Source organism: Passer domesticus, chromosome 29, assembly GCF_036417665.1.
Source record: "Passer domesticus isolate bPasDom1 chromosome 29, bPasDom1.hap1, whole genome shotgun sequence".
NCBI lineage: Eukaryota > Metazoa > Chordata > Aves > Passeriformes > Passeridae > Passer > Passer domesticus.
This window is the reverse complement of record NC_087502.1, coordinates 394,371-418,573: the sequence shown is the minus strand read 5'-3', so window position 1 is coordinate 418,573 and position 24,203 is coordinate 394,371. Positions and strand designations below refer to the sequence as shown.

Below are 24,203 nucleotides of genomic sequence, written 5' to 3'. Positions count from 1 at the left end.
CTTTGCTGGGTACCTCTCATCCAGGCAGCGTCAGATCACAACATGGACCCTGTGACATCGTTCGGTCTTGTGGTTTTCTATCTATTGTGAAAGATGTGTACACTTACAGGGAGGCAAAACATGGGATCCTGAGCCACTAGATCCTAAATATTACATTTCCATATGGGTGTGTCCTTGCTAGCAGAGGTACTGTCTGTTTCCTTTCTTGCTGGGCGCAGGGGATCCTTCCAGAGGTGCTGACGCCAGCAGGAAGGATTCCCATGGACCCTTCCAAACACCCAGCTTCGTGCATGGAGCAGCTTTCCCTGGAAGGCTGAGGCTCTGGGCGAGGCTGGGGTTGAGGAGACCATCTCTGAGCAATGGCCATGCTGCTGAGCCCACAGATCCAATGTGAAGCCACCCACCAGCAGCTCCCAGGGACAGATCCCCCCATTCCAGGGCCCATCGTCTCCCAGCACAGCCCTTCCATCCAGAGCTCCCCTGGAGCTGACCCCAGCCTCAAACCCGACATCTCCATGTGTCACCCCTTACTCCTGTCAAATCCCTTGGCCGAATGGGGGTGCTGCACTGACCCCTCTTGCTGGGACACCAGGACCCTGGGATCAGGGAAAACAGGAAGGTAGGAGGACAACAGGGTCACAGGCAATGCAAACACCTGCATGACAAGGATCTCCAGGCTCTGGAGGTGCATTGGAGAGCACGGGGGAATAGTGGCCCTGGGACACCAGGGCTGGGCTTGGGACAGTGCTGGGGTGGTCACAGTGCACAGCTCCAGCCCATTCCCAGTACTGCAGCCCCAAACTGCTCCAGGCCCCGGGGAAGATCCCCTGCCCGGCCCCACTGTCCCACCCAGGACCACTGTGTCCTGCTGGATTACCCCAGTCCCGCTCTGCTGAGCTGTCCCACACATCGGGACCCGGGGCTCTGCCCCAGCAGGGCTGTGGCTCCAGACTGGGCTGGCACTGGGACACAGCTCCCACAGAGCCCCTGGCCCCAGGGATGGCCCTGCCCTGCCCTCGGCCCAGCGCTGGCCCCGAGCAGGGTCTGCCCCTCAGGCTGGGGTCAGGCTGGAGCCCAGTTCAGGATCCCTCTGGAGCAGGAAGCCATCAGGACATGAGGTCCTGAGAGATGCAGCTGTGGCTGCCTGTCACCTGTTCCAGCACCTTTCTGTGCAGATTCCATCCCTGCTTCTGGAGCAGTTTTGGTGGGACCCCAGGGCATGCACTCAGTGAGATTTAGCTGCTCATGGAGCCCCAATTGCTGGAGCTTTTCCCAATGCTACAAGAATTGAGGGCGTGTCTCTATCATGAGATAAAGGACCCCAGGAATCCTGAGCTGCAAGAAGGGATCCATGACCCAGGGACAGAACCTCCACCCCAGATCAGGGACTGGACCCTCACCTAGGTCAGGGATTGAATTCCCACTCCAGGTCAGGAGCTGAGTGACCTTGAGATAAACATGACCATGAAATGGACATGACCATGGGATCATTTTGACACCAGATGATTACAACACAACCATGACCAGGAGACAACCATGAGGTGACCATGGCATGACCACAACCCAGATCCATCTCTGAGTCTCGAGGATACCCAGGGTGTTGCAGGGAGTTGTTTTCCCTGACCCTGTGACCTCTGTTTTCTGGCTTCATTGGATGGTTCATCCCATCCTACCCCATCCCTGTCCACATGTTCATGTTGCCCAGGCTGGGACATCTCAGCATCTCCAGGGCCAGTGGGGGATCGGGTCCAGCACTTCAAGCAACACTGGGACCAGAACTGCAAGGACCATTTGGAGCTGCCCTCCTCACCAAAGGGATGACCTTGACTCTGGAATGACTTTGACCTCAGTCTGACTCCGTGCTCTCTCCCACCCCAGTTCCTGGTTCACCACAGGACAGGGGAGTCACCATCAGCTTTTATTTACCCCCCAATAAAAGTTTCACCTTTGGAATGCCCCAGATCCCATGTGGGACCCCCCAGCATCCAGGGGGCCCCCAGATTCTGGTATTCCTTAGCCCCAGCACTCAGGGGACCCCCCAGTCCCCTCAGCCACGCTGCGGCCGCAGCTTCATCTCGGTGAAGGGGATGGAGACATTGAAACCTTTCCAGGGGAACCAGTGGATGCCCTGTGGGGAAGGGGAATTAGAACCCTTGTAGACTTCCAGAGACCCCCTGTGAAGTTCCCATAGACTCCCACAGACCTCCACAGACCAGAGAGACCCCTGCAGACCCTATGGATCCCTGCAGACCTACATAGGTTCCTATGGGCACTCATGAACCCTCACAGATCTCCACAGGCCTTACAGAATCACATAGACCCTGTTTTCCACAGAGCCCTGTGAAACCCTATAGACTCTCACAGACCCTTGTGGACTCTTAGAGACCCCCACAGGTTCCCTCATATATCCCCAAACCCCCATAGTCCTATAGTCCGTCCAAAGGCCCCCTAGACCTCCCTATTCATTCCCATAGACCCCCCCCAGCCTCCTGCAGCCCCTTAAAACGCCCACCAGCCCCTTGCAAAGCCCCCTTAGACCCCCCCCCAAATTCCCTCATAGCCACTCCATCCCCCCCCAGTCCCCTGCTCCTGGGTCCCCCCTCGCCCCGGTACCTGGTGGTCTCGGGGGGTCCCATAGCGCCCGTTCAGGTTGGCATAGTGGCAGTTGCGGTACCACCAGGCTCCCCCATAGGCTACGGCGCAGGGTGGGGGCCGGGGCCGCCCCGAGGGGTCCCGGCGGTCCCGAGGGTCTCGGAAGTCCCGGTCCCGTGTCGAGAAGGGGCTGCCCGAATGGTAGGAGAGGGCGTCTCCTGTGGGGAGCGCTGTCAGGGACCTCCCAAACCCACCAGGAACCACCAAAACCCACCAGAAACCCCAATACCCCCCCCCCCCCCACCCAGAGGCCCCAAAAGGCACCAAAGATTCCCAAAACACCCCAAGGACCCCAAAACCCACCAGGGACCTCCAAACCCGCCAGGGACTCCACAGACCCCTGCCAGGCCCCAAAACCCCCAGGGACCCAAAATCCCTCCAGGAGCCACAGAGCTCCCCAGCGTCCCCGGGAGCCCGCTGTGCGCACCGGCGGTGCCGCTGAACGCTCCCACCCGGAGCCGGTACCGCTCCTCGGCGCCGCCGACGGCGAAGTCGCGGTAGAGCGCGAAGGCGGCGTCGCGGGCGGTGCGCAGGTCCACGCGCAGCTCCGTGCGCGTCGCGCTCGTCAGCTCGTGCAGCGCCTCGTTGCCTGTGCCCCAAAATCGTCCGGCACTCCCCGAAATCATGCGGGCCCCCCGAGCTCCCCTGTCCCCCCCACCACCTGCATGTCCCCTGAAATACTGGGGACCCCCCCCCCCCCCCCAAACACCTGGTGCCCCCTGGACCCTTCGAGGCCACCCTGAACTCCAGGACGCTCCCCCACGAAACTCCTGGGGACCCTCCAAGTCCTTCCAGGACCCCTGGGGCCCCAAGACCAGACCTGAATGTCTGGGGACCCCCCAAGTCCCTCCAGGCCCTTGGGGGAACCCCTCGGACTCCCTGGTCAGTGCCTCGTTCCCTGCACCCCACAGCCTGCCTCCCAATTGCCTGGACCTCCCCTGGATCCTACAAGTCCCCCCCTCGGTCCCCTGGGGAGCCCCCAAATTCTGGGGGAATTATTATTCACCGAATACTCCCTGCTGCCACCCCAGCAGCTGGCTCTCCTCAAAGTTCCCCCTGTCCCCCAAACCCCCAGAGTGCCTCCGTTGGCCCCATGTCCCCTCAAATTTTTACATGACCCCCCAGTGCCCCCTCACCGAGCCAGAATTCGCCGCTGACGTTGCCGAAGCCGCGGGCATACGACTCCCACCCCCGCCAAAAGTCGGTGCTCCCGTCCTGGCGGCGCTGGAACACCTGCCGGGGGGAGTCAGGGGCACCCCAAAACCCCCCTGGCCCCCCTGACCCCTATTTCCCTCCCACAAACTCAGTAGAATGCCCCCAGCCCTTCCCAATGCCCCCCAGTTCCCCTTCCAGTGCCTCCCCATCACCCCTCAACCTCCCCAATGCTCCTCAGCACCCTGCAGGACCCTCTATTGCCCCCAAAGCCCCTCTTTCCCCCTCCCCAGAACTCCACAGACCCTCCTACAGCCCCCTGCAGCAGCTCCCCCCACCAGTGCCCCCAGTGCTCCCAGTCCCACCAGCCAGCCGCCGCCGTCCGTCTCCATGTCGCAGAAGACGCGGAGGGGCCGGGCCGGGTCCCCCCGGAGGAAGATGAGGGTCTCCCGCGAGGGGCCCGGCCCGTTCAGCTGCTCCTCGGCGCAGTCCCGGGGGTGCGGGTGCGGGAGGGGGGCTGGGGGGGCACGAGGGTCCCCTCAGACACCCCAGGGGCTTCCGGGGACTCAGGGGTGCTGGTGCCCCCTCCCCGAAAAGACGCAGAATCCCCGACTCAGTATTTGCCCCACCCCTATCCAGGGGTCGGGTGTTCCCCACCCAATAACCGCCCCCCCCCCCCCAGGACCCAGCCGAACCCCCAGTATTCACCCCCCACAAAGGACCCAACCCTCCCAAAAGGACTCAGGCTGCCCCCCAATGCCTCCCTGAGGAACTCGGGTGTCTGGGTGCCACCCCCAGGATCTCAGCCGCCCCCAGATGATCCAGCTGTCCCGCCAAAGTTCCCCCTCAAAAAAAGACCCAGGGGTACAGGTGTCCCTGCAATGGGTTTTCCCCTCTCCAGTGACCCAGCTGTCCTTGTTCCAGCCCCCCAAAATGATACACACCCCCTTCCCAAGGACCCAGTCCCCCCAAAAGCACCCAGGTAACTGGGTGCCTCTCTCAAGGACCCACCCTTGCCCACCAACCCAACCCCTCCCCACAAAGGACCCGGGCACCCCCCAGGTAACCCCCCCAAAGGACCCAGATTCCTGGGACCCCCCTCACTCCAGGACACAACACCCAAAAGACCCAAGTGTCTGGTTGTGTACCCCCCCAATCCCCCAAAAAATCCCCTTCTTCCAAAAGGACTCAGGTGTTTGGGTGCCCCTCCACCATAACCCAACCCCTCCCCCAGGTGTCCCCCTCCCATGAACCCCCCCACTCCCCCAAAAGCACCCGGGGGTCCAGATACCCCCCCAAAGTTCCAGCCCTCCCCCCAGGTGACATAGCTTCCCCCTCCAATAACCCCACCCCCCACAAAAGGACCCGGGGGTCCAGGGGCACCCCCCTAATGACCCCTCCACACCCCCTGGCTCCCCCCACTCACGAGTGTCAAAGGTGGCCTCGAGGGGGGCTGTCTGGGGGTCTCCCCCTCGGGCCCACAACTGCACCCCATAGTGTCCTGCCGGCTCCAGCCCCCACACCTGCTGTGATGTAGCCTCGGGAGGCAGCCACAGGCTCTGGGGGCACAAGGGGTATTGGGGTATCCCAGGGGGATAATGGAGTCCCCGGGGAGGTACGGACATGCCCAAAGGCATTATTGGGGTCCCCTGGAGGTGTATTGGGGTGCCATTGCCAAAGGAGGGTAATGGGATACCCTTAGGTGTTATTGGGGTCCCCAGGGGTGTTATTGGGATACTTGAAGGAATCCAGGGGATTATGGGGTCCCCCAAGGAGATACTGGGGGGACACCCTGGGTGTTTAGGGGTTTTTAGGATCCTTTGGGGGACCGTTACCTGCTGGGGTCCGCCGGGGGGGCCATACTCCAGCTCATAGCCATCAGGGGGGGCCTGCAGGGTGTCCCAGTGCAGCCAGGCACTGCGGGGCCACACAGAGCCCACCCAGAGGGTCCCTGGGGCACCTGGGGAAGGTCACAATGCTGTCACCTCAGATGGCCCAGCTGACATCCCCAAATCTCCTACTGATACCCCAAAAGCCACTGTTGCCACTACAACCCTCCCCAATCCACTGATACCCCAAACCCTCCCACAGGCCCCCCAGTCCTGCCCACACACCGTACCCAATGGAGATGCCCCAGTTACCCCTCATTTCTCCCAGTCCTCCCCCAGTCACCCTCAGGCCCCAGTTTCCCCCAATGCCTGCCAGACCTGTTTCCTTCAGTACTTCCAGTCCCCAGATTCCCCCAGTTCTCCGAGTTCTTCCCAGTGCCCAGTTTCCCCCAGTACTCACCAGTCCCCAGCTCCACTCTAGTCTCCAGTCCCCACCGGACCCAGTTTCCCCTCATTGTCCAGTCACCCCCATTCCCAGCTTCCCTCAATCTCCCTCAGACCTGTTTCCCCCAGTCCCTTCAGTCCACAGTTCCCTTCACTTCCTCCCAGACCCAGTTCCCCCAGTGCCTCACAATCCCCTCCCAGTTGCCCCCAGGCCTCTGAGTCCCCAGTTCACCCCAGTCTCCTGTTTCCCCCAGTTCCCCACACGCCCCAGTTGTCCCAAGTTGTCCCCAGTTCCTCCAGTTCCCCCAGTCCCCAGTTCTCCTGCCAGTTGTTCCCAGTGCTACATTGCTTCTAATCTCCAGTTCCCTGCAGTCCTCTGGCTATCCCCAGCTCCCAGTTTCCCCCAGTTCTCCCAAGTACCCTCAGTCCCAGCTGCTCCCAATCCCCCTCTAGTCTCAGTTCCCCACTGTTCTCCCTGGTCCCCACTGAGCTGTCCCAATGCCCCCAACTCTCAAATTGCCCTCAGCCACCCCAATAACTAATCCCCCATATTCCTCCAGTTCCCCCAGGTCCCCAGTCCCTCCCAGTTCACAGATTCCCACAGACATGCAATACCCCCAAAATTCTTCCCAGTGCCCAGATTCCCTCAGTCTTTGCCAGCCCTCAGCTCCACCCCAGCCCCAGTTCACCCCAGTTTCCCCCATTCCCCAGTTCCACACAGTTTCATCCAGGCCCGAAATTGCCCCAGGCCCCAGTTCTAACCAGTCCCCCTAGCTGTTCCCAGTTCCTCAGCCCCCAGCTGATCAGAGTCCCTCCAGGTGTGGCACTCCCCCTAATCTCCAGTTCCCTCCAATCCCTGGTTGCCTCCAGTTCCCACTTTCCTCTAAATTTCCCAGTCCTCAGTGCCCCCCGAGCTCCCTAGACCCCCTCATTTCTCTGGCTCTCCCAGTACAGCCCCATTCCGCAGTTCCTCCTAGCTCCCCCTGTGCCCCACTTCCAGCCCTGTCTCCACTCCAGCTCCATTCCCTGAGGGGCTCTGGGGGAGTCCTTGCAGCCCCTTACCAGTGATGGCCTCAGTGGAGACATGGTCAATCCTTTTCCCTCCTCTTAGCCCATAGAGGTGGAAGCGGTACCGCTGGGAAGGGGACAGCCCTGGCACCGTCACCAATCGGGACCCGCCATCGATGGGCAGGGCCTGGGGCTGGCCCTGGGCATCCCGGTACTGCAGCGTGAAGGAGTCAAAGGAGCCCTCAGGGACATTCCACTGCAGCTCCACAGAGCTGGGTGTCACACTGGAGACCTTCAGCTCTCCCAGCACTGCCCGTGCCAGGGGGTCCACAGATGGAGTGGCCTCAGCTGGGGGGTCTTTTCCTTTGGGGTCTTCAGGTTGGGGTTCCTCTGAGGGCAGGGGCAGCTCCTCTGTCTTGGCTGTGGCTGCAATGGACATAGGATGATGATACGTGTGAGAATCCATCCATCCATCCATCCATCCATCCATCCATCCATCCATCCATCCATCCAATCATGTTTCATTCCATGCACATTTCATTCTTGTTCTCAAAACAGGCATTTATCAGCTTGTTAAAAAGGCAACTGTATTGAGAAGCCTCTATAATATCTGAAATGAAATTAAAAATATTAACTACTGAATTAATGAAAATGCAAATCTAGTTCAAGGGTCGTTTCTCAATCAGTACCTAAATCAGAACTCTTGCCCTTATCAGCAAGATGGCACAAGGTTGTGATAACATGAATGCTTTGTTAATCAAAAGATTTTTATACAGTAATTCATTCAAATTGTGAAGGTCAAGTGTTAAGGTTCAAGTAACAATTTGCTGCCAAAACCAATAGAATCACATAAAAATACATTCACTTGCTCCAGCCTGTAAATATAATCTTCATCGGATCTCTCAGATTTAAGATTTCCACCAATAAAAACCCCCTTGTTTTTTTTTTACATCAACTGATTCTTTAACCTTTTCTTCCATTGGCTCATCCAATCATCCAACTGCTGACCTGATACATCAAACCGCCAATAAATTTCCCCAACACTCATCATGCATCATCCATCTTTATCTGTCCATTATCCATCACCAATCTAACATCCATCCATCATCCATCTTTGTAACTTCAGTCAGTCCTTGAATCCATTCCTCCATCTACCCCTTCCCCCCTCCACTCAACCACTCCTTCACCCAGGGCACAAACCAGCCATAGGCTCAGCCAGTCATCCATCCATCCATCCATCCATCCATCCATCCATCCACTGAGCAACCAACCAACCAATTCAGGAGCCCTCCATCCATCATCCATCCATCAATTGATCAATCCTCCATCCACTCACTCCTGTACCTCTCTATATCCTTCATTCACCAACATGTTCCTCCATCACTTGCTCCCTCCATCTCTCCCTCCATCTATCATCCTTCACCCCTTCATTCACCCACCCTCACCCCTCTGACCTTCCCCCTCACCTGTGACGATGTCAGTAGAGGCACGGTCAATCCTTTCCCCTCCCCTCAGCCCATAGAGGTGGAAGCGGTACCGGTGAGAAGGGGACAGCCCTGGCACCGTCACTGAGCGGGACTCTCCATCAATGGGCAGAGCCTGGGGCTGGCCCTGGGCATCCCGGTACTGCAGCATGAAGGAATCAAAGGAGCCCTCAGGGACGCTCCACTGCAGCTGCACAGAGCTGGGTGTGACACTGGAGACCTTCAGCTCCCCCAGCACTGCCCGTGCAGAGGGGGTGTCAGTTGATGGGGACTCAACTGGAGGATCTTTAGGTTGGGGGTCCTCAGGTTGGAACTCCTCTGAAGGCGTGGGTAGCTCATCCAAGTTTGTTTCAGCTGCAATGAAGAGGAGATGGTGATGGGTATCCACATGTCCATCCAAAACTGCATTCATCATCCACAAAATGAGCCATCATTCATTATCCATCCATCCATCCATCCATCCATCCATCCATCCATCCATCCATCCATCCATCCATCCATCCATGTCTCCATCCATCTCACCCAACATCCAACCCAATGCCCTAAACAATCCTGCGATCATCTCTCCAACTCTCTCTATATCCACTCAAGCTTTCACCTCTTCCATCATCCATTTCCCATGGGCAATCTTCCATCCTTCAGGACATCTAACCACCCACCAAGAATGCACCATCCATCTCTACTTCCCAGTTCCATCCAAACATTCATCCATCTCTGACCTTCTTCCATCAACCTGGGAAGAAATCCACTCACAATCCAGTCCAGAATCCATTCAACCATTCAGTTCTTCAATCATCATGATCATGATGGAAGATGATAATAATGATGGTGATGATGATGGATGATAGATAAAGAGGATGATGAAAATGATGGTGGAGGATGGCAGGTGCTGGTCAATAGGTTGGTAGAAGGGTTGATGATTGATTGGCTTGTGCTGGGGTCTGTGGTAATAGATGGCAGGTAGAGATGAGATGGCCATGATCTCTTAATCCATTCATACTGTGATCCATCTGCTCCTCTGACCATTCCCCTCACCGGTAACAGCTTCAGTGGAGGTATGGTAGACCCTCTTCCTGCCCCTCAGCCCATAGAGGTGGAAGCGGTACCGATGGGAAGGGGACAGCCCCGGAACTGTCACTGAGCGGGACTCTCCATCGATTGGCATGGCCTGGGGCTGGCCCTGGGCATCCCGATACTGCAGCATGAAGGAGTCAAAGGAGCCCTCGGGGACTCTCCACTGCAGCTGCACAGAGTTGGGTGTGACACTGGAGACTCTCAGTTCCTTCACCACTGCCCGTGCTGGAGTGGTTGCAGATGGGGCCTTAGTTTGGTGTTGTTCATTTTGGGGCTCCTCTGAGGGCACTGGCAGCTCCTCTGGCACAGCTGCAGCTGCAATGGAAAGGGGATAATGATGGACATGGGCATCCAAAGATCCATCCATCCATCCATCCATCCATCCATCCATCCATCCATCCATCCACCTGCCCTCAATCCTCTGACCTTCCCCATCAGCTGTGATGATGTCAGTGGAGACATGGTCAGTCTTCTTCCCACCCCGCAGCCCATAGAGGTGGAAGCGGTACCGCCGGGAAGGCGACAGCCCTGGCACTGTCACTGAGTGCAACCCGCCATCAATGGGCAGGGCCTGGGGCTGGCCCTGGGCATCCCGGTACTGCAGCATGAAGGAGTCAAATCGGCCCTCTGGGACACTCCATTGCAGCCCCACAGAGCTGGGTGTGACACTGGAGACTCTCAGCTCTCCCAACACTCCCCGTGCCAAGGGGGCCGCAGATGGAGGGGCCTCGGCTTCGGGATGTGAAGTTTCATGATCCTCAGCTGGGGGGCCCCAAGTTGGGGTGTCCATCGAGGGTAGGGACAGATCCTCTGGGTCAGCTACAACAATGACAGAAAGGGGAAAATGACGGGTGTGGGCATCGGTAGTTCCATCCAAACATTCATCCATCATCCACCCAACTATCCAGAATCCATCATGCAACATTTCATCCCAGACCCTTCTCACCATTCCCTCCTCACCCATCACTGAGCACCCATTTACCCCAGCCCCATTCAATCAACCACTGACTCTTCCATGGACTCACTGATTAGCATCTGCCATCATCCACCATCTTCATCATTGTCATAATCAACATGAACCATCATCTTGATTCATCCAATATCCACCATCATCCATCCATCCATCCATCCATCCATCCATCCATCCATCCATCCATCCATCCAAACAACATCAATGTCTTCATCACACCACCCTCCCATGGTCCCAGCCATCTCTTCATCTCCAAGTTGTCTCTAGCTTCCCTGCCCAATTCCACCCATTGCTCCTTCCCCTCCACATCACCATCCATCACCTAGCAGTCACAAGTCCCAAAAACCATCTGCTCAATGATTGATGATTGTCCCATCTGCCTACAGACAAACAACCCGCGTCATCCATCACCCATGTACCCAGCCCTCCATCCACCCTTGCACTATCCATTTCTACAGGCATCCAACGATGTTCATGTCCATCCTTCTACTCATGAGCCCATCCAACCCTCCAGGCATCCATCCATAATCCACCTTTTTCTCCATCATTCCATTAATTTCTCCATCCCTACTTCCATCTCCCCAATCCTTCCACCCTCTGACCTTCCTCCTCACCTGTGACAACATCGGTGGTGACGCGGTCAATCCTCCTCCTGTCCCGCAGCCCATAGAGGTGGAAGCGGTACCGCCGGGAAGGGGACAGCCCTGGCACTGTCACAGAGCGAGACCCGCCATCAACGGGCAGGGCCTGGGGCTGGCCCTGGGCATCCCGATACTGCAGCGTGAAGGAGTCAAAGGAGCCCTCAGGGACACTCCACTGCAGCTGCACAGAGTTGGGGGTGACACTGGAGACCCTCAACTTCCCCAGCACCACATGTCCCTGGCTGGCCTCAGTTTGGGGCTGCTCAGGTTGTGTGTCTTCGGGTTGGGGCTCCTGTGAGGGTAGGGGCAGCTGCTTTGGCACTGCTGCATCTGTGATGGAGAAGGAATGACGACAGGCCTGAGAATTGACATGTTCATTGAACCATCCATCCATCCATCCATCCATCCATCCATCCATCCATCCATCCATCCACACTTCCATCTCCTAGACCATTCATTCCAGTATCCATCATCCACCACCCCTCAATCCAACCACGTGGCTTTCAGTGTGGCTTTTCCTACAACTGATTCTTTAGCTTCTTCCTCCATTGAATCACTCAATAATCAAACAGTAGACTGGATCCATGAAACCGCCTGCCCCAACAACCATCATCATCATCCATCCATCCATCCATCCATCCATCCATCCATCCATCCATTCATCATCAATTATTCTTCCATCCTTCACCGATTCCCTTTTCTTCAGTCAGTCCTAAACTCTGTTCCTCCATCCCCCTTAACTGCCCTCACCTCCCAACCCCCACCCCAACACCCTGCCCTTACCCAGGGCACAAACCAGCCACAGGCTCAACCACACATGCTCCCATCTGGCCACCTGTGCATTCAGCATCAATCATCCAAACCAGCCAGGAGCCCCCATCCACTGATCCATCACCCCTCCATCCTCATCATCTACCAATCTGCCATCACTCCAACCCTGAGCTGTTTCCAGCTCCCCAGTGCTGGGGTGTAGGATGGGGGGAGTTTGGGGGGGAGGAAAGATGGATGATGGATGTTAGACAGATGACAGATGGATGATGGATGGTGATGATGGAGGATGACAGTCTCTGTGTCATTAGAAGGGTCAGTGTTTGATTTGATGGTGCCAGTGTCAGCGTTTACTCAATGGCAGATGGGAATGGGATGGTAGAAAGGTGCAATTGGTGCAACCATGCAGGGAAATGTGGGGAAGTATGGATGGAGCTGGAATGGAGGAAGGATCAAAGTGGGATGGGGACAAGGTGTGTGGATGGAGGGAATGAGGAAGACAGGGATGGGGGAAGGAAGTGGCAGAAGGAAGTGGTGGAAGGAAGGAAGTGGCAGAAATGGCAGAATTGGCGAAGGAAGGAAGTGGCGGAAGGAAGTGGCGGAAGGAAGGAAGTGGTGGAAGGAAGTGGCGGAAGGAAGTAAGGAAGTGGCGGAAGGAAGTGGCGGAAGGAAGGAAGTGGCGGAAGGAAGTGGCGGAAGGAAGTGGCGGAAGGAAGTGGCGGAAGGAAGTGGCGGAAGGAAGTGGCGGAAGGAAGGAAGTGGCGGAAGGAAGGAAGTGGCGGAAGGAAGGAAGTGGCGGAAGGAAGGAAGTGGCGGAAGGAAGGAAGTGGCGGAAGGAAGGAAGGAAGGAAGGAAGGAAGGAAGGAAGGAAGGAAGGAAGGAAGGAAGGAAGGAAGGAAGGAAGGAAGGAAGGAAGGAAGGAAGGAAGGAAGGAAGTGGCGGAAGGAAGTGGCGGAAGTGGCGGAAGTGGCGGAAGGAAGGAAAGAAGGAAGGCAGGAAGGCAGGAAGGCAGGAAGGAAGGAAGGAAGGAAGGAAGGAAGGAAGGAAGGGGTATCCAAATATGTACCAGAAGATGGATGCTGTGGGTGATGGTTGAACACTAGAAAGGGTGATGAATGGATGGACAGAGGAATGTTTGGGTAGACAAAATAAATGGATGGGGGGATGGATGGATGGATGGATGGATGGATGGATGGATGGATGTATCCCAGTGGTCCCAGAAGCATCCGTTCAATGATCTTTCCACCTACCTATTGACCAACAACCCACCATTATCCATAACTGATCATCAATCATCCATGATCAACCATCATCCCCCATCTCTCCATGGCTCCACACATCCCTGTATTCTCCATCCCTCTGGCCTCCACATTCCCACTGCCATCTCAAGCCCCAGAAGCACTTCCCAGACTCCCAAAGCTTGAAAGACCATATGAGAGCTTCGATGCACCATGGGTGCAGATGGAGCCTGAGCCCCCCTCACCTGTCACAACATCAGTGGACATGTGGTCAATCCTTTTTCCACCTTTCAAGCCGTAGAGGTGGAAGCGGTACTGCCGGGATGGGGACAGCCCTGGCACTGTCACCGAACGAGACCCGCCATCGATGGGCAGGGCCTGGGGCTGGCCCTGGGCATCCCGGAACTGCAGCATGAAGGAGTCAAAGGAGCCCTCTGGGACGCTCCACTGCAGCTGCACAGAGTCAGGTGTGACACTGGAGACCTCCAGCTCCCCCAGCACTGCCCGTGCTGGCAGGGCATCAGATGAGATGGCCTCAGTTTTGGGCTCCTCTGAGGTCAGGGGTGGCTCCTCTGAGGTCAGGGGCAGCTCCTTTGTCTTGGCTGCAGATGTGATGGAGAGGGGATACTGATGGTCCTGGGCATCTGCTTGTCCATCAGCAAGTCCATCTATCATCCATCCAACCACCCATCCATCCATCATCCATCACTTCCATCCATCCATCCATCCATCCATCCATCCATCCATCCATCCATCCATCCATCCATTGTCCATCCATTCCATTGTCCATGCACTATCCATTGTTTATCCATCTTCCATCACCCATAATCATCATCTATTTATCATCACAATCATCAGCATCATCAACATAATCATTCATCTATCCATCCATCCCTCTACCTTGCTAACACTCCCACACTTCCTCCACTACCAGTCTGGGAAACTGGGGAGAAGTGGAGCCACCTAGGAATGGAGGGATCAGTGATTGGTGATAGACAGATAATGGATCCATCCAATTAAATAATGATGATGATGATGGATGATGCTGAGTTGGCTAATAGGCCAGTGGAAGGGTCAATGGTTCATTGGATGATGCTGGTGTCAGTAGGTACTGAATGGCAGGTAGGGATGGGATTGGCATGGGATCCTTTGATCTCTCCATCTCTCCATCCTTACAGCCACCTCTCCAACCCTTTCACTTTCTGACCTTCCCCCTCACCTGTGATAATGTCGGTGGAGACACGGTCTGTCCTCTTCCTGCCCTGCAGCCCATAGAGGTGGAAGCGGTACCGGCGGGAAGGGGACAGCCCTGGCACTGTCACCGAACGAGACCCGCCATCGATGGGCAGGGCCTGGGGCTGGCCCTGGGCATCCCGGTACTGCAGCATGAAGGAGTCAAAGGAGCCCTCAGGGACACTCCACTGCAGCTGCACAGAGTCAGGTGTGATACTGGAGACCTTCAGCTCCCCCAGCACCACCTGCACCGGGGGGACCTCAGTTTGGGGGTGCTCAGGTTGGTTGTCCTCAGTTGGTGGGGCTTCAGTTTGGGGCTCCTCTGAGGGGGAGGGTGGCTCCTCTTGCTTGTCTGTGGCTGCCATGCAGAGGGGACAGCAATGGCTGTGGCTGTCCACATGTTCATCCATATGTCCATCCATCATCTATCCAACCATCCCCCCACCACGTCAATCACTACCATCCATCCATCATTCATCCATCCAACCACCCACCCAACAGCCAAGCCAACCCTGCACCCAATACTACATTAATCTCTGTTTGTTTTCCTCCACATTCCCACATTGACTCCACCCCTCCCAGTCCCCACTTCCCATTGACAATCTTCTGTCCATCAAGACACATATCTGGACAGCAGGAACCCTCCCTCCCTCCATCCATGCATCCATCCATCCCACCTTCCCGAACACCCATCAACCCATTCACCTACTTCCTTCAATTTGGACAGGAACCCACCCAACATCCAGACTGGAATCTGTAAAACCATTCAGTTCTCCTTCATGGATGGCAAATCACGATGATTATGATGATGATGATGATGATGAAGAAGGATGGTGATAATGGATATTACTGGTGGTCATGCATAGTTGATAGCTGATGATGAATCATGATGATGGATGACGATGACAATGATGGATGATGGCAGATGTTGTTCAATAGGTCAGTGGAAGGATTGATGGTTGACTGGATGATGACAGACTAGAAAAGTGCTTGATGTGGGATGGGGATGGGATGGGAATGGAAACCCTTGATTCATCCATCCCTTGATGTCTCTACCTCTCGATCCCTGCATCTATTTCTCCTCCCATCTTTCCTCTGACTTTCCCTCTCACCTGTGTTGACGTTGATGGAAACGTGGTCAATCCTTTTCCCTCTGTACAGCCCATAGAGGTGGAAGTGGTACCGGTGGGAAGGGGACAGCCCTGGCACTGTCACTGAGTGCAACCCGCCATCGATTGGCAGAGCCTGGGGCTGGCCCTGGGCGTCCCGGTACTGCAGCATGAAGGAGTCAAAGGAGCCCTCTGGGACGCTCCACTGCAGCTGCACAGAGTCAGGTGTGATACTGGACACCTTCAGCTCTCCCAACACTGCCTGTGCTGAGGGGGCCTCAGTTTGGGAATGCTCAGGTTTGTGGTCCTGAGCTGTAGGGGCCTCAGTTGTGGATGCCTCATCTGTGGGGTCCTTTGAGGATGGGGGCAGATCCTCTGGGTTGCCTGCAGAAACAACAGAGAGAGGACAATGATGGGTGTGGGCATCGGTAGGTCCATCCAAACATTCATCCATCATCCACCCAACTATCCAGAATCCATCATCCAACATTTCATCCCAGTCCCTTCTCACCATTCCCTCCTCACCCATCACTGAGCACCCATTTACCCCAGCCCCATTCAATCAATCACTGACTCTTCCATGGACTCACTGATTAGCATCTGCCATCATCCACCATCTTCATCATTGTCATAATCAACATGAACCATCATCTTGATTCATCCAATATCCACCATCATCCATCCATCCATCCATCCATCCATCCATCCATCCATCCATCCATCCATCCATCCAAACAACATCAATGTCTTCATCGCACCACCCTCCCATGGTCCCAGCCATCTCTTCATCTCCAAGTTGTCTCTAGCTTCCCTGCCCAATTCTACCCATTGCTCCTTCCCCTCCACATTACCATCCATCACCTAACAGTCACAAGTCCCAGAAAACATCCACTTAATGATTGATACTTCCTACCTGCCTGTTGACCAACAACCCCCATCATCCTTGTATACATCCACACATCCATGCATCAATCTCAAACCCAGTGTTCAGAGTGGAATCTCAAAGTCCATCCATGAAGACTTCTTCAGCTACCCGCCTATTCATCAGTGTGTTCAGTTACCATTTATCTATCCACCCAACCCTCCACTGGTCCCATCACCACCCAGTTCTCCAGGCACCCAATGATCCTTGTGTTCATCTGTCCATCCTTCTCCCCATGATTCCACCCAACACTACACAAATGCATCCATCATCAATCTCTCCATCCATCTCCATGTCAATCTCTCCACCTTTACAAACATCTCTCCAACGGGTCTCCCCTCTAAGATTTCCTGTCACCTCTTATGACATGAGTGGAGACATGGTCAATCATTTTGCCTCCATGCAGCCCACACAGGTGGAAGTGGTACAGACGAGAGGGAGACAGCCCCAGCACTGTAACTGAGTGGGACTCACCACTGACCAGCAGGGTTTGGGGCTGGCCCTGGGCATCCCAGTATTACAGCATAAAGGAGTCAAACAGGTCCTCAAGGACACTCCACAACAGCTCCACAGAGCTGGGGGGTGACACCGGAAAATCTTAGAACTCCTAGAACCTCACGGACAAGAGGTGTCTTAGGTGGTGAAGCGTCAAACGGGGGGTTCCCAGCTCAGAGCTACTTTTAGAAAAGGGGCAGCTACACTGGCTCTTCTGCAGCTGCAATGAAGAGGGGAGGGTGATGGGCATAGGAATCCCTCTGTCTCTCCAAACATGCAACACACCACTGAGTCCATCCATCCATCCATCCATCCATCCATCCATCCATCCATCCATCCATCATTCCATCTATTCCTCTAATGCTCCATCCCTCCACCACTCCACGCCTTCTTCCACTTAACCATCCCTTCATTCTTTTACCCCGCCATCTGTCCATCTATCCATTCTTCTTCATCCATATACCCACCTACCCTTCCTCCCCTTGACCTTCTCCCTCACCTGTTACAACCTCGGCGGACACATGGTCAATCTTCTTCCTGCCCCTCAGCCCATAGAGATGGAAGTGGTACCGCTGGGAAGGGGACAGCCCTGGCACCATCACTGAGCGGGACTCTCCATCGATTGGCAGGGCCTGGGGCTGGCCCTGGGCATCCCGGTACTGTAGTGTGAAAGAGTCAAAGAAGCCCTCAGGGACGTTCCACTGCAGCTGCACAGAGTCGGGTGTGACACTGGTGACCTTCAACTCCCCCAGCACAGCTCTTGCTGGGAGTGTCTCAGATGCTGGGGACTCAGTTTTGGGCTTCTCCTGCTGGGGCTCCTCTGAGGGCAAGGGTTCTTCACTGGCTGCATTGGAGAAAAGATAGTAAAGGGCATGACAACACATGTGCCCCTCCAAGTGTCCATCCCACCACACAGCAACCAATCTATCCATTCACCCATGGGTCCTTCATTGGATCGTCCATCCATCCATCCATCCCTCCATCCATCCATCCATCCATCCATCCATCCATCCATCCATCCATCCATCCATCCATCCATCCATCCATCCATCCATCCATCCATTCTTCCAATCAGTCACCCAACATACAACACAACCCCCTAGACAGTTCCACATCAATCTCTCTGTCTCTATTTTATCACATCTATCCAGACCTTCACCCTTCCCACCCCCATTTCCCATGGACAATCTTTCATTCATCCATCATTCAACCCATCCTTCATGGATAGAGGATGAGGGAAGCATGGCAGGATAGGTGGATGCATGATAATTGATGGATGATGGTGATGGAGATGCATGGTAGAGGAAGATGATGAATGACAGTAGATAATTGATGGTTGGTGCTGCTGATGCTGGATGGATGGATGGATGATGGAAGGGGCAAGTGAATAGGTTGGTGGAAGGGTTGATGGTTGATCAGATGGCGCTGAGTCAATGGCTGCTCACTGGTGAGTATGTGATGGGCATGGGATCTCTTGATGCCTCCATTTTGTGATCCTCCCATCCCTTTGACCTTCAGCCTCACCTGTGACAGTGTCGGCAGAGACACGGTCAATCCTTTTGCCTCCACGCAGCCCATAGAGGTGGAAGCGGTACCGATGGGACGGGGACAAGCCAGGCACTGTCACCGAGCGAGACCCCCCATCAACAGGCAGGGCCTGGGGCTGGCCCTGGGCATCCCGGTACTGCAGCATGAAGGAGTCAAAGGAGCCACTGGGGACAGTCCAGTGCAGCTGCACAGAGCTGGGGGTGACACTCAAGACCCTCAGGTCTTCCAGCACCGCCTTTGCTGGAGTGGCCTCAGATGGGGGGGCCTCAGTTTGGGGTTTCTCATGCTGCGGTTCCTCTGTGGGCAGGGGCGGTTCCTCTGGCTCTTCTGCAGCTCCTATGGAGAAGGGATGTTGATGGGAGCTTACATCTAAATAGCCATCCACCACCTATATCAACCCACTCAATCATCTACACTACCATATTCTGGACCATTCATTCTAGCAACCATCCATCAACCCATCCATCCATCCATCCATCCATCCATCCATCCATCCAGTAATATTTCTTTTCACACATGTTTTTTTTCAACACCTTCTTTAATCTCACCCTCCATTTGATCATCCAAGCACCCAAACAGCCATCTGATCTGATCTGTCAAGCAACCGTGAATCTGCCCTACAAACCATCATGCAATATCTGTCTTCAACAAGCCTGTTTCCTTCAGTCCGTCCTTGAATCCAATCCACCATACACACTCTTATTGCCATGCACCTCCCAAACCCAGGGCACAAACCAGCAAAATGGTCAGCCATAAATCTGCTGTCCGTCCATCCATCCATCCATCCATCCATCCATCCATCCATCCATCCATCCTTGTATTCCTCCATCCCTCCACCACTCCATCCCTTCCACCAATCACCCATTCCTCCATCCGTTCATCCCTCCATCCCTTAATCCCTTCACCTGTCCATATATCCAATATTCTTCATCCATACATACACCCACACTTCCTCCTCTTGGCATTCTCCCTTACCTGTCACAACCTCGGTGGAAACGTGGTCAATCTTCTTCCTGCCCCTCAGCCCATAGAGGTGGAAGCGGTACCGCTGGGACGGGGACAGCCCTGGCACCATCACTGAGCGAGACCCCCCATCAACAGGCAGGGCCTGGGGCTGGCCCTGGGCATCCCGGTACTGCAGCATGAAGGAGTCAAAGGAGCCCTCAGGGACATTCCACTGCAGCTGCACAGAGTCGGCTGTGACACCGGAGACTCTCAGCTCCCCCAGCACTGCTCTTGCTGGGAGTGCCTCAGATGCTGGAGACTCAGTTTTGGGCTTCTCCTGTTGGGGCTCCTCTGAGGGCAGGGGCTCTTCTCTGGCTGAATAGGAGAGGGTATTGTAAAGGGCATTGGCATCCATGTGTCCCTCTAAATGTCCATCCCACCATCCACCAAGAAAGCTATCCATTCTCCCATGTGTCCATCCATCCATCCATCCATCCATCCATCCATCCATCCATCCACCCATCCATCCATCCATTCTTCACACCATCCACCATACAACACAACCCCCTAGACAGTTCCATATCAACTTCTCTGCCTCGTTCGTATCATATCTCTCCATGCCTTCATATCTCCCTCCTCCATTTCCTATGGGCAATCTTCCATTCATCCATCACTGAATCCATTTTTGTTGGATAGATGATGAAAAAAGAATGGCAGGAAAGATGGATGCATGATAATTGATGGATGATGGTGATGGGGATAAATGGTAAATGAAGATGATGGATGACAATGGATAATTGATGATTGCTGGTGCTGATGGTGGATTGTTGGATGATGGAAGGGGCTAGTCAATAGCTTGGTGGAAGGGTTGATGGTTGATCAGATGGTGCTGAGTCAATGGCTGCTCGCTGGTGAGTATGTGATGGGCATGGGATCTCTTGATGCCTCCATTTTGTGATCCTCCCATCCCTTTGACCTTCAGCCTCACCTGTGACAGTGTCGGCAGAGACACGGTCAATCCTTTTGCCTCCACGCAGCCCATAGAGGTGGAAGCGGTACCGATGGGACGGGGACAAGCCAGGCACTGTCACCGAGCGAGACCCCCCATCAACAGGCAGGGCCTGGGGCTGGCCCTGGGCATCCCGGTACTGCAGCATGAAGGAGTCAAAGGAGCCACTGGGGACAGTCCAGTGCAGCTGCACAGAGCTGGGGGTGACACTCAAGACCCTCAGGTCTTCCAGCACCGCCTTTGCTGGAGTGGCCTCAGATGGGGGGGCCTCAGTTTGGGGTTTCTCATGCTGCGGTTGCTCTGTGGGCAGGGGCAGTTCCTCTGGCTCTTCTGCAGCTCCTATGGAGAAGGGATGTTGATGGGAGCTTACATCCAAATAGCCATCCACCACCGATATCAACCCACTCAATCATCTACACTACCATATTCTGGACCATTCATTCTAGCAACCATCCATTCATCCATCCATCCATCCATCCATCCATCCATCCATCCATCCATCCATCCATCCATCCCTCCATCCATCCATCCATCCATCCATCCATCCATCCATCCATCCATCCATCCATCCATCCATCATTCCATCTATTCTTCTATTGCTCCATCCCTCCACCACTCCATGCCTTCTTCCACTTAACCGTCCCTCTATTCTTTTATCCCTCCATCTCTCCATATATCTAATATTCTTCATCCATATACCCACCTACCCTTCCTCCCCTTGACCTTCTCCCTCACCTGTTACAACCTCAGTGGACACATGGTCAATCTTCTTCCTGCCCCTCAGCCCATAGAGATGGAAGCGGTACCGATGGGAAGGGGACAGCCCTGGCACCATCACTAAGCGGGACTGTCCATCAACGGGCAGGGCCTGGGGCTGGCCCTGGGCATCCCGGTACTGCAGCATGAAGGAGTCAAAGGAGCCCTCAGGGACATTCCACTGCAGCTGCACAGAGTCGGCTGTGACACTGGAGACCTTCAACTCCCCCAGCACTGCTCGTGCTGGGAGTGTCTCAGATGCTGGGGACTCAGTTTTGGGCTTCTCCTGCTGGGGCTCCTCTGAGGGCAAGGGTTCTTCACTGGCTGCATTGGAGAGGAAATTGAAAAAAACAAGGGAATCCACATGTCCCTCCAAATGTCCATCCCACCACCCACCAACCAATCCATCCATTCATTCACCCAGGTGTCCGTCATTGGATCATCCATCCATCCATCCATCCATCCATCCATCCATCCATCCATCCATCCACTCATCTGTCCATCGATCTGTTCATCCATCTGTCCATCTGTTCATACATCCGTCCATCCGTCCATCCATCCATTCTTCCAATCAGTCACCCAACATACAACACAACCCCCTAGACAGTTCCACATCAATCTCTCTGACTCTTTCTAATCACATGGCTTGATGCCTTCATGCCTCCCACCACTATTTCCCATGGACAATCTTTCATTCATCCATCATTCAACCCATCCTTCATGGATAGAGGATGAGAGAAGCATGGCAGGATAGGTGGATGCATGATAATTGATGGATGATGGTGATGGAGATACATGGTAGAGGAAAATTATGGGTGACAATGGATAATTGATGGTTGGTGCTGCTGATGCTGGATGGATGGATGGATGGATGGATGGATGGATGGATGGATGGATGGATGGATGGATGGATGCATGGATGGATGGATGGATGGATGGATGGATGGATGGATGGATGGAAGGATGGATGGATGATGGAAGGGGCAAGTGAATAGGTTGGTGGAAGGGTTGATGGTTGGTCAGATGGTGCTGAGTCAATGGCTGCTCGCTGGTGAGTATGTGATGGGCATGGGATCCCTTGATGCCTCCATTTTGTGATTCTCCCATCCCTTTGACCTTCAGCCTCACCTGTGACAGTGTCGGCAGAGACACGGTCAATCCTTTTGCCTCCACGCAGCCCATAGAGGTGGAAGCGGTACCGATGGGACGGGGACAAGCCAGGCACTGTCACCGAGCGAGACCCCCCATCAACAGGCAGGGCCTGGGGCTGGCCCTGGGCATCCCGGTACTGCAGCATGAAGGAGTCAAAGGAGCCACTGGGGACAGTCCAGTGCAGCTGCACAGAGCTGGGGGTGACGCTCAAGACCCTCAGGTCTTCCAGCACTGCCTTTGCTGGAGTGGCCTCAGATTGGGGGGCCTCAGTTTGGGGTTTCTCATGCCGCGGTTCCGCTGTGGGCAGGGGCAGTTCCTCTGGCTCTTCTGCAGCTCCTATGGAGAAGGGATGCTAATGGCAGCTTCTACTGAAACATCCATGCACCACTGATACCAACCCACTCATTCATCCACACTTCCATATTCTGGAGCATTCATTCTAGCATCCATCCATCCATGCATGCATGCATGCATGCATCCATCCATCCATCCATCCATCCATCCATCCATCCATCCATCCATCCATCCATCCATCCTTCCATTCATTCCTGTATTCCTCCATCCCTCCACCACTCCATCCCTTCCTCCAATCATCCATTTCGCAGTCCCGTCATCCCTCCATCTCTCCATATATCCATTATTCTTCATCCATACACCCACCCACACTTCCTCCTCTAGACCTTCCCCCGTACCTGTCACCACCTCGGTGGAAATGTGGTCAATCTTCTTCCTGCCTCTCAGCCCATAAAGGTGAAAGCGGTACCGGTGGGACAAGGACAAGCCAGGCACTGTCACCATGCGAGACCCCCCTTCAACAGGCAGGGCCTGGGGCTGGCCCTGGGCATCCCGGTACTGCAGCATGAAGGAGTCAAAGGAGCCACTGGGGACAGTCCAGTGCAGCTCCACAGAGTTGGGGGTGATGCTCGAGACCCTCAGGTCTTCCAGCACCGCCTTTGCTGGAGTGGCCTCAGATGGGGGGGCCTCAGTTTGGGGTTTCTCATGCTGCGGTTCCTCTGTGGGCAGGGGCAGTTCCTCTGGCTCTTCTGCAGCTCCTATGGAGAGGGCATGGTGATGGCTGCTTCCATCCAAACATCCAACCAGCACCTACCAACCAACCTCTCCATCCACACTTCAACATTTCCATATTCTGGACCATTCATTTTGGCTTTCATCATCCATCCATCATTCCACCCTTCCCTGTATTCCTCCACCACTCCACCCCTTCCTGCAGCCACCCATTCCTCCATCCCTTCATTCCTTCAACCCTCTACATATCCAATATTCTTCATCCACAGATCTACCCAGCCTTCCTCTCCCGTTACCTGTCATGACCTCCGTGGACACACGATCAATTTTCTTCCTGCCTTGCAACCCACAGAGGTGGAAGCGGTACCACTGTGAAGGGGACAGCCCTGACACTGTCACTGAGCGGGACTCGCCATCGATGGGCAAGGCCTGGGGCTGGCCCTGGGCATCCCGGTACTGCAGCATGAAGGAGTCAAAGGAGCCCTCTGGGACATTCCACTGCAGCTGCACAGAGTCGGCTGTGACACTGGAGACCTTCAACTCCCCCAGCACTGCTCGTGCTGGGAGTGCCTGAGATGCAGGGGACTCAGTTCTGGGCTTCTCCTGTTGGGGCTCCTCTGAGGGCAAGGGTTCTTCACTGGCTGCATTGGAGAGATGGTAATGGGCACTGGCATTCATGTGTCCCTCCAAATGTCCATCCCACCACCCACCAACCAATCCATCCATCCATTCACCCATGTGTCTCTCA

General features: G+C 55.0%; 1 protein-coding gene across 4 annotated transcripts in view; it reads right to left on the bottom strand.

The window, feature by feature from the left end:
• Positions 1–1,905: 1,905 nt before the first annotated feature.
• Positions 1,906–24,203, bottom strand: part of LOC135287339 (tenascin-X-like) — a 36,547-nt gene continuing 14,249 nt past the window's right edge. For 2 of the 4 annotated variants that reach the window (XM_064400678.1, XM_064400680.1), the window contains 23 exons: positions 23,752–24,096; positions 23,122–23,481; positions 22,406–22,765; positions 21,257–21,601; positions 20,501–20,860; positions 19,543–19,887; positions 18,544–18,903; positions 17,519–17,863; positions 15,606–15,986; positions 14,480–14,851; positions 13,506–13,862; positions 11,228–11,584; positions 10,070–10,462; positions 9,605–9,958; positions 8,552–8,923; positions 7,140–7,511; positions 5,640–5,764; positions 5,231–5,363; positions 4,170–4,321; positions 3,789–3,885; positions 3,080–3,241; positions 2,614–2,810; positions 1,906–2,128 (listed from right to left, as the gene is read on the bottom strand). In XM_064400678.1, coding sequence (XP_064256748.1) covers positions 2,048–2,128; positions 2,614–2,810; positions 3,080–3,241; positions 3,789–3,885; positions 4,170–4,321; positions 5,231–5,363; positions 5,640–5,764; positions 7,140–7,511; positions 8,552–8,923; positions 9,605–9,958; positions 10,070–10,462; positions 11,228–11,584; positions 13,506–13,862; positions 14,480–14,851; positions 15,606–15,986; positions 17,519–17,863; positions 18,544–18,903; positions 19,543–19,887; positions 20,501–20,860; positions 21,257–21,601; positions 22,406–22,765; positions 23,122–23,481; positions 23,752–24,096 — 6,725 coding nt within the window. In that variant the 3' untranslated portion in view covers positions 1,906–2,047. The remainder of the gene's footprint in view (positions 2,129–2,613; positions 2,811–3,079; positions 3,242–3,788; positions 3,886–4,169; positions 4,322–5,230; positions 5,364–5,639; positions 5,765–7,139; positions 7,512–8,551; positions 8,924–9,604; positions 9,959–10,069; positions 10,463–11,227; positions 11,585–13,505; positions 13,863–14,479; positions 14,852–15,605; positions 15,987–17,518; positions 17,864–18,543; positions 18,904–19,542; positions 19,888–20,500; positions 20,861–21,256; positions 21,602–22,405; positions 22,766–23,121; positions 23,482–23,751; positions 24,097–24,203) is intronic. The other 2 variants (XM_064400679.1, XM_064400681.1) reach the window with 2 other exon arrangements.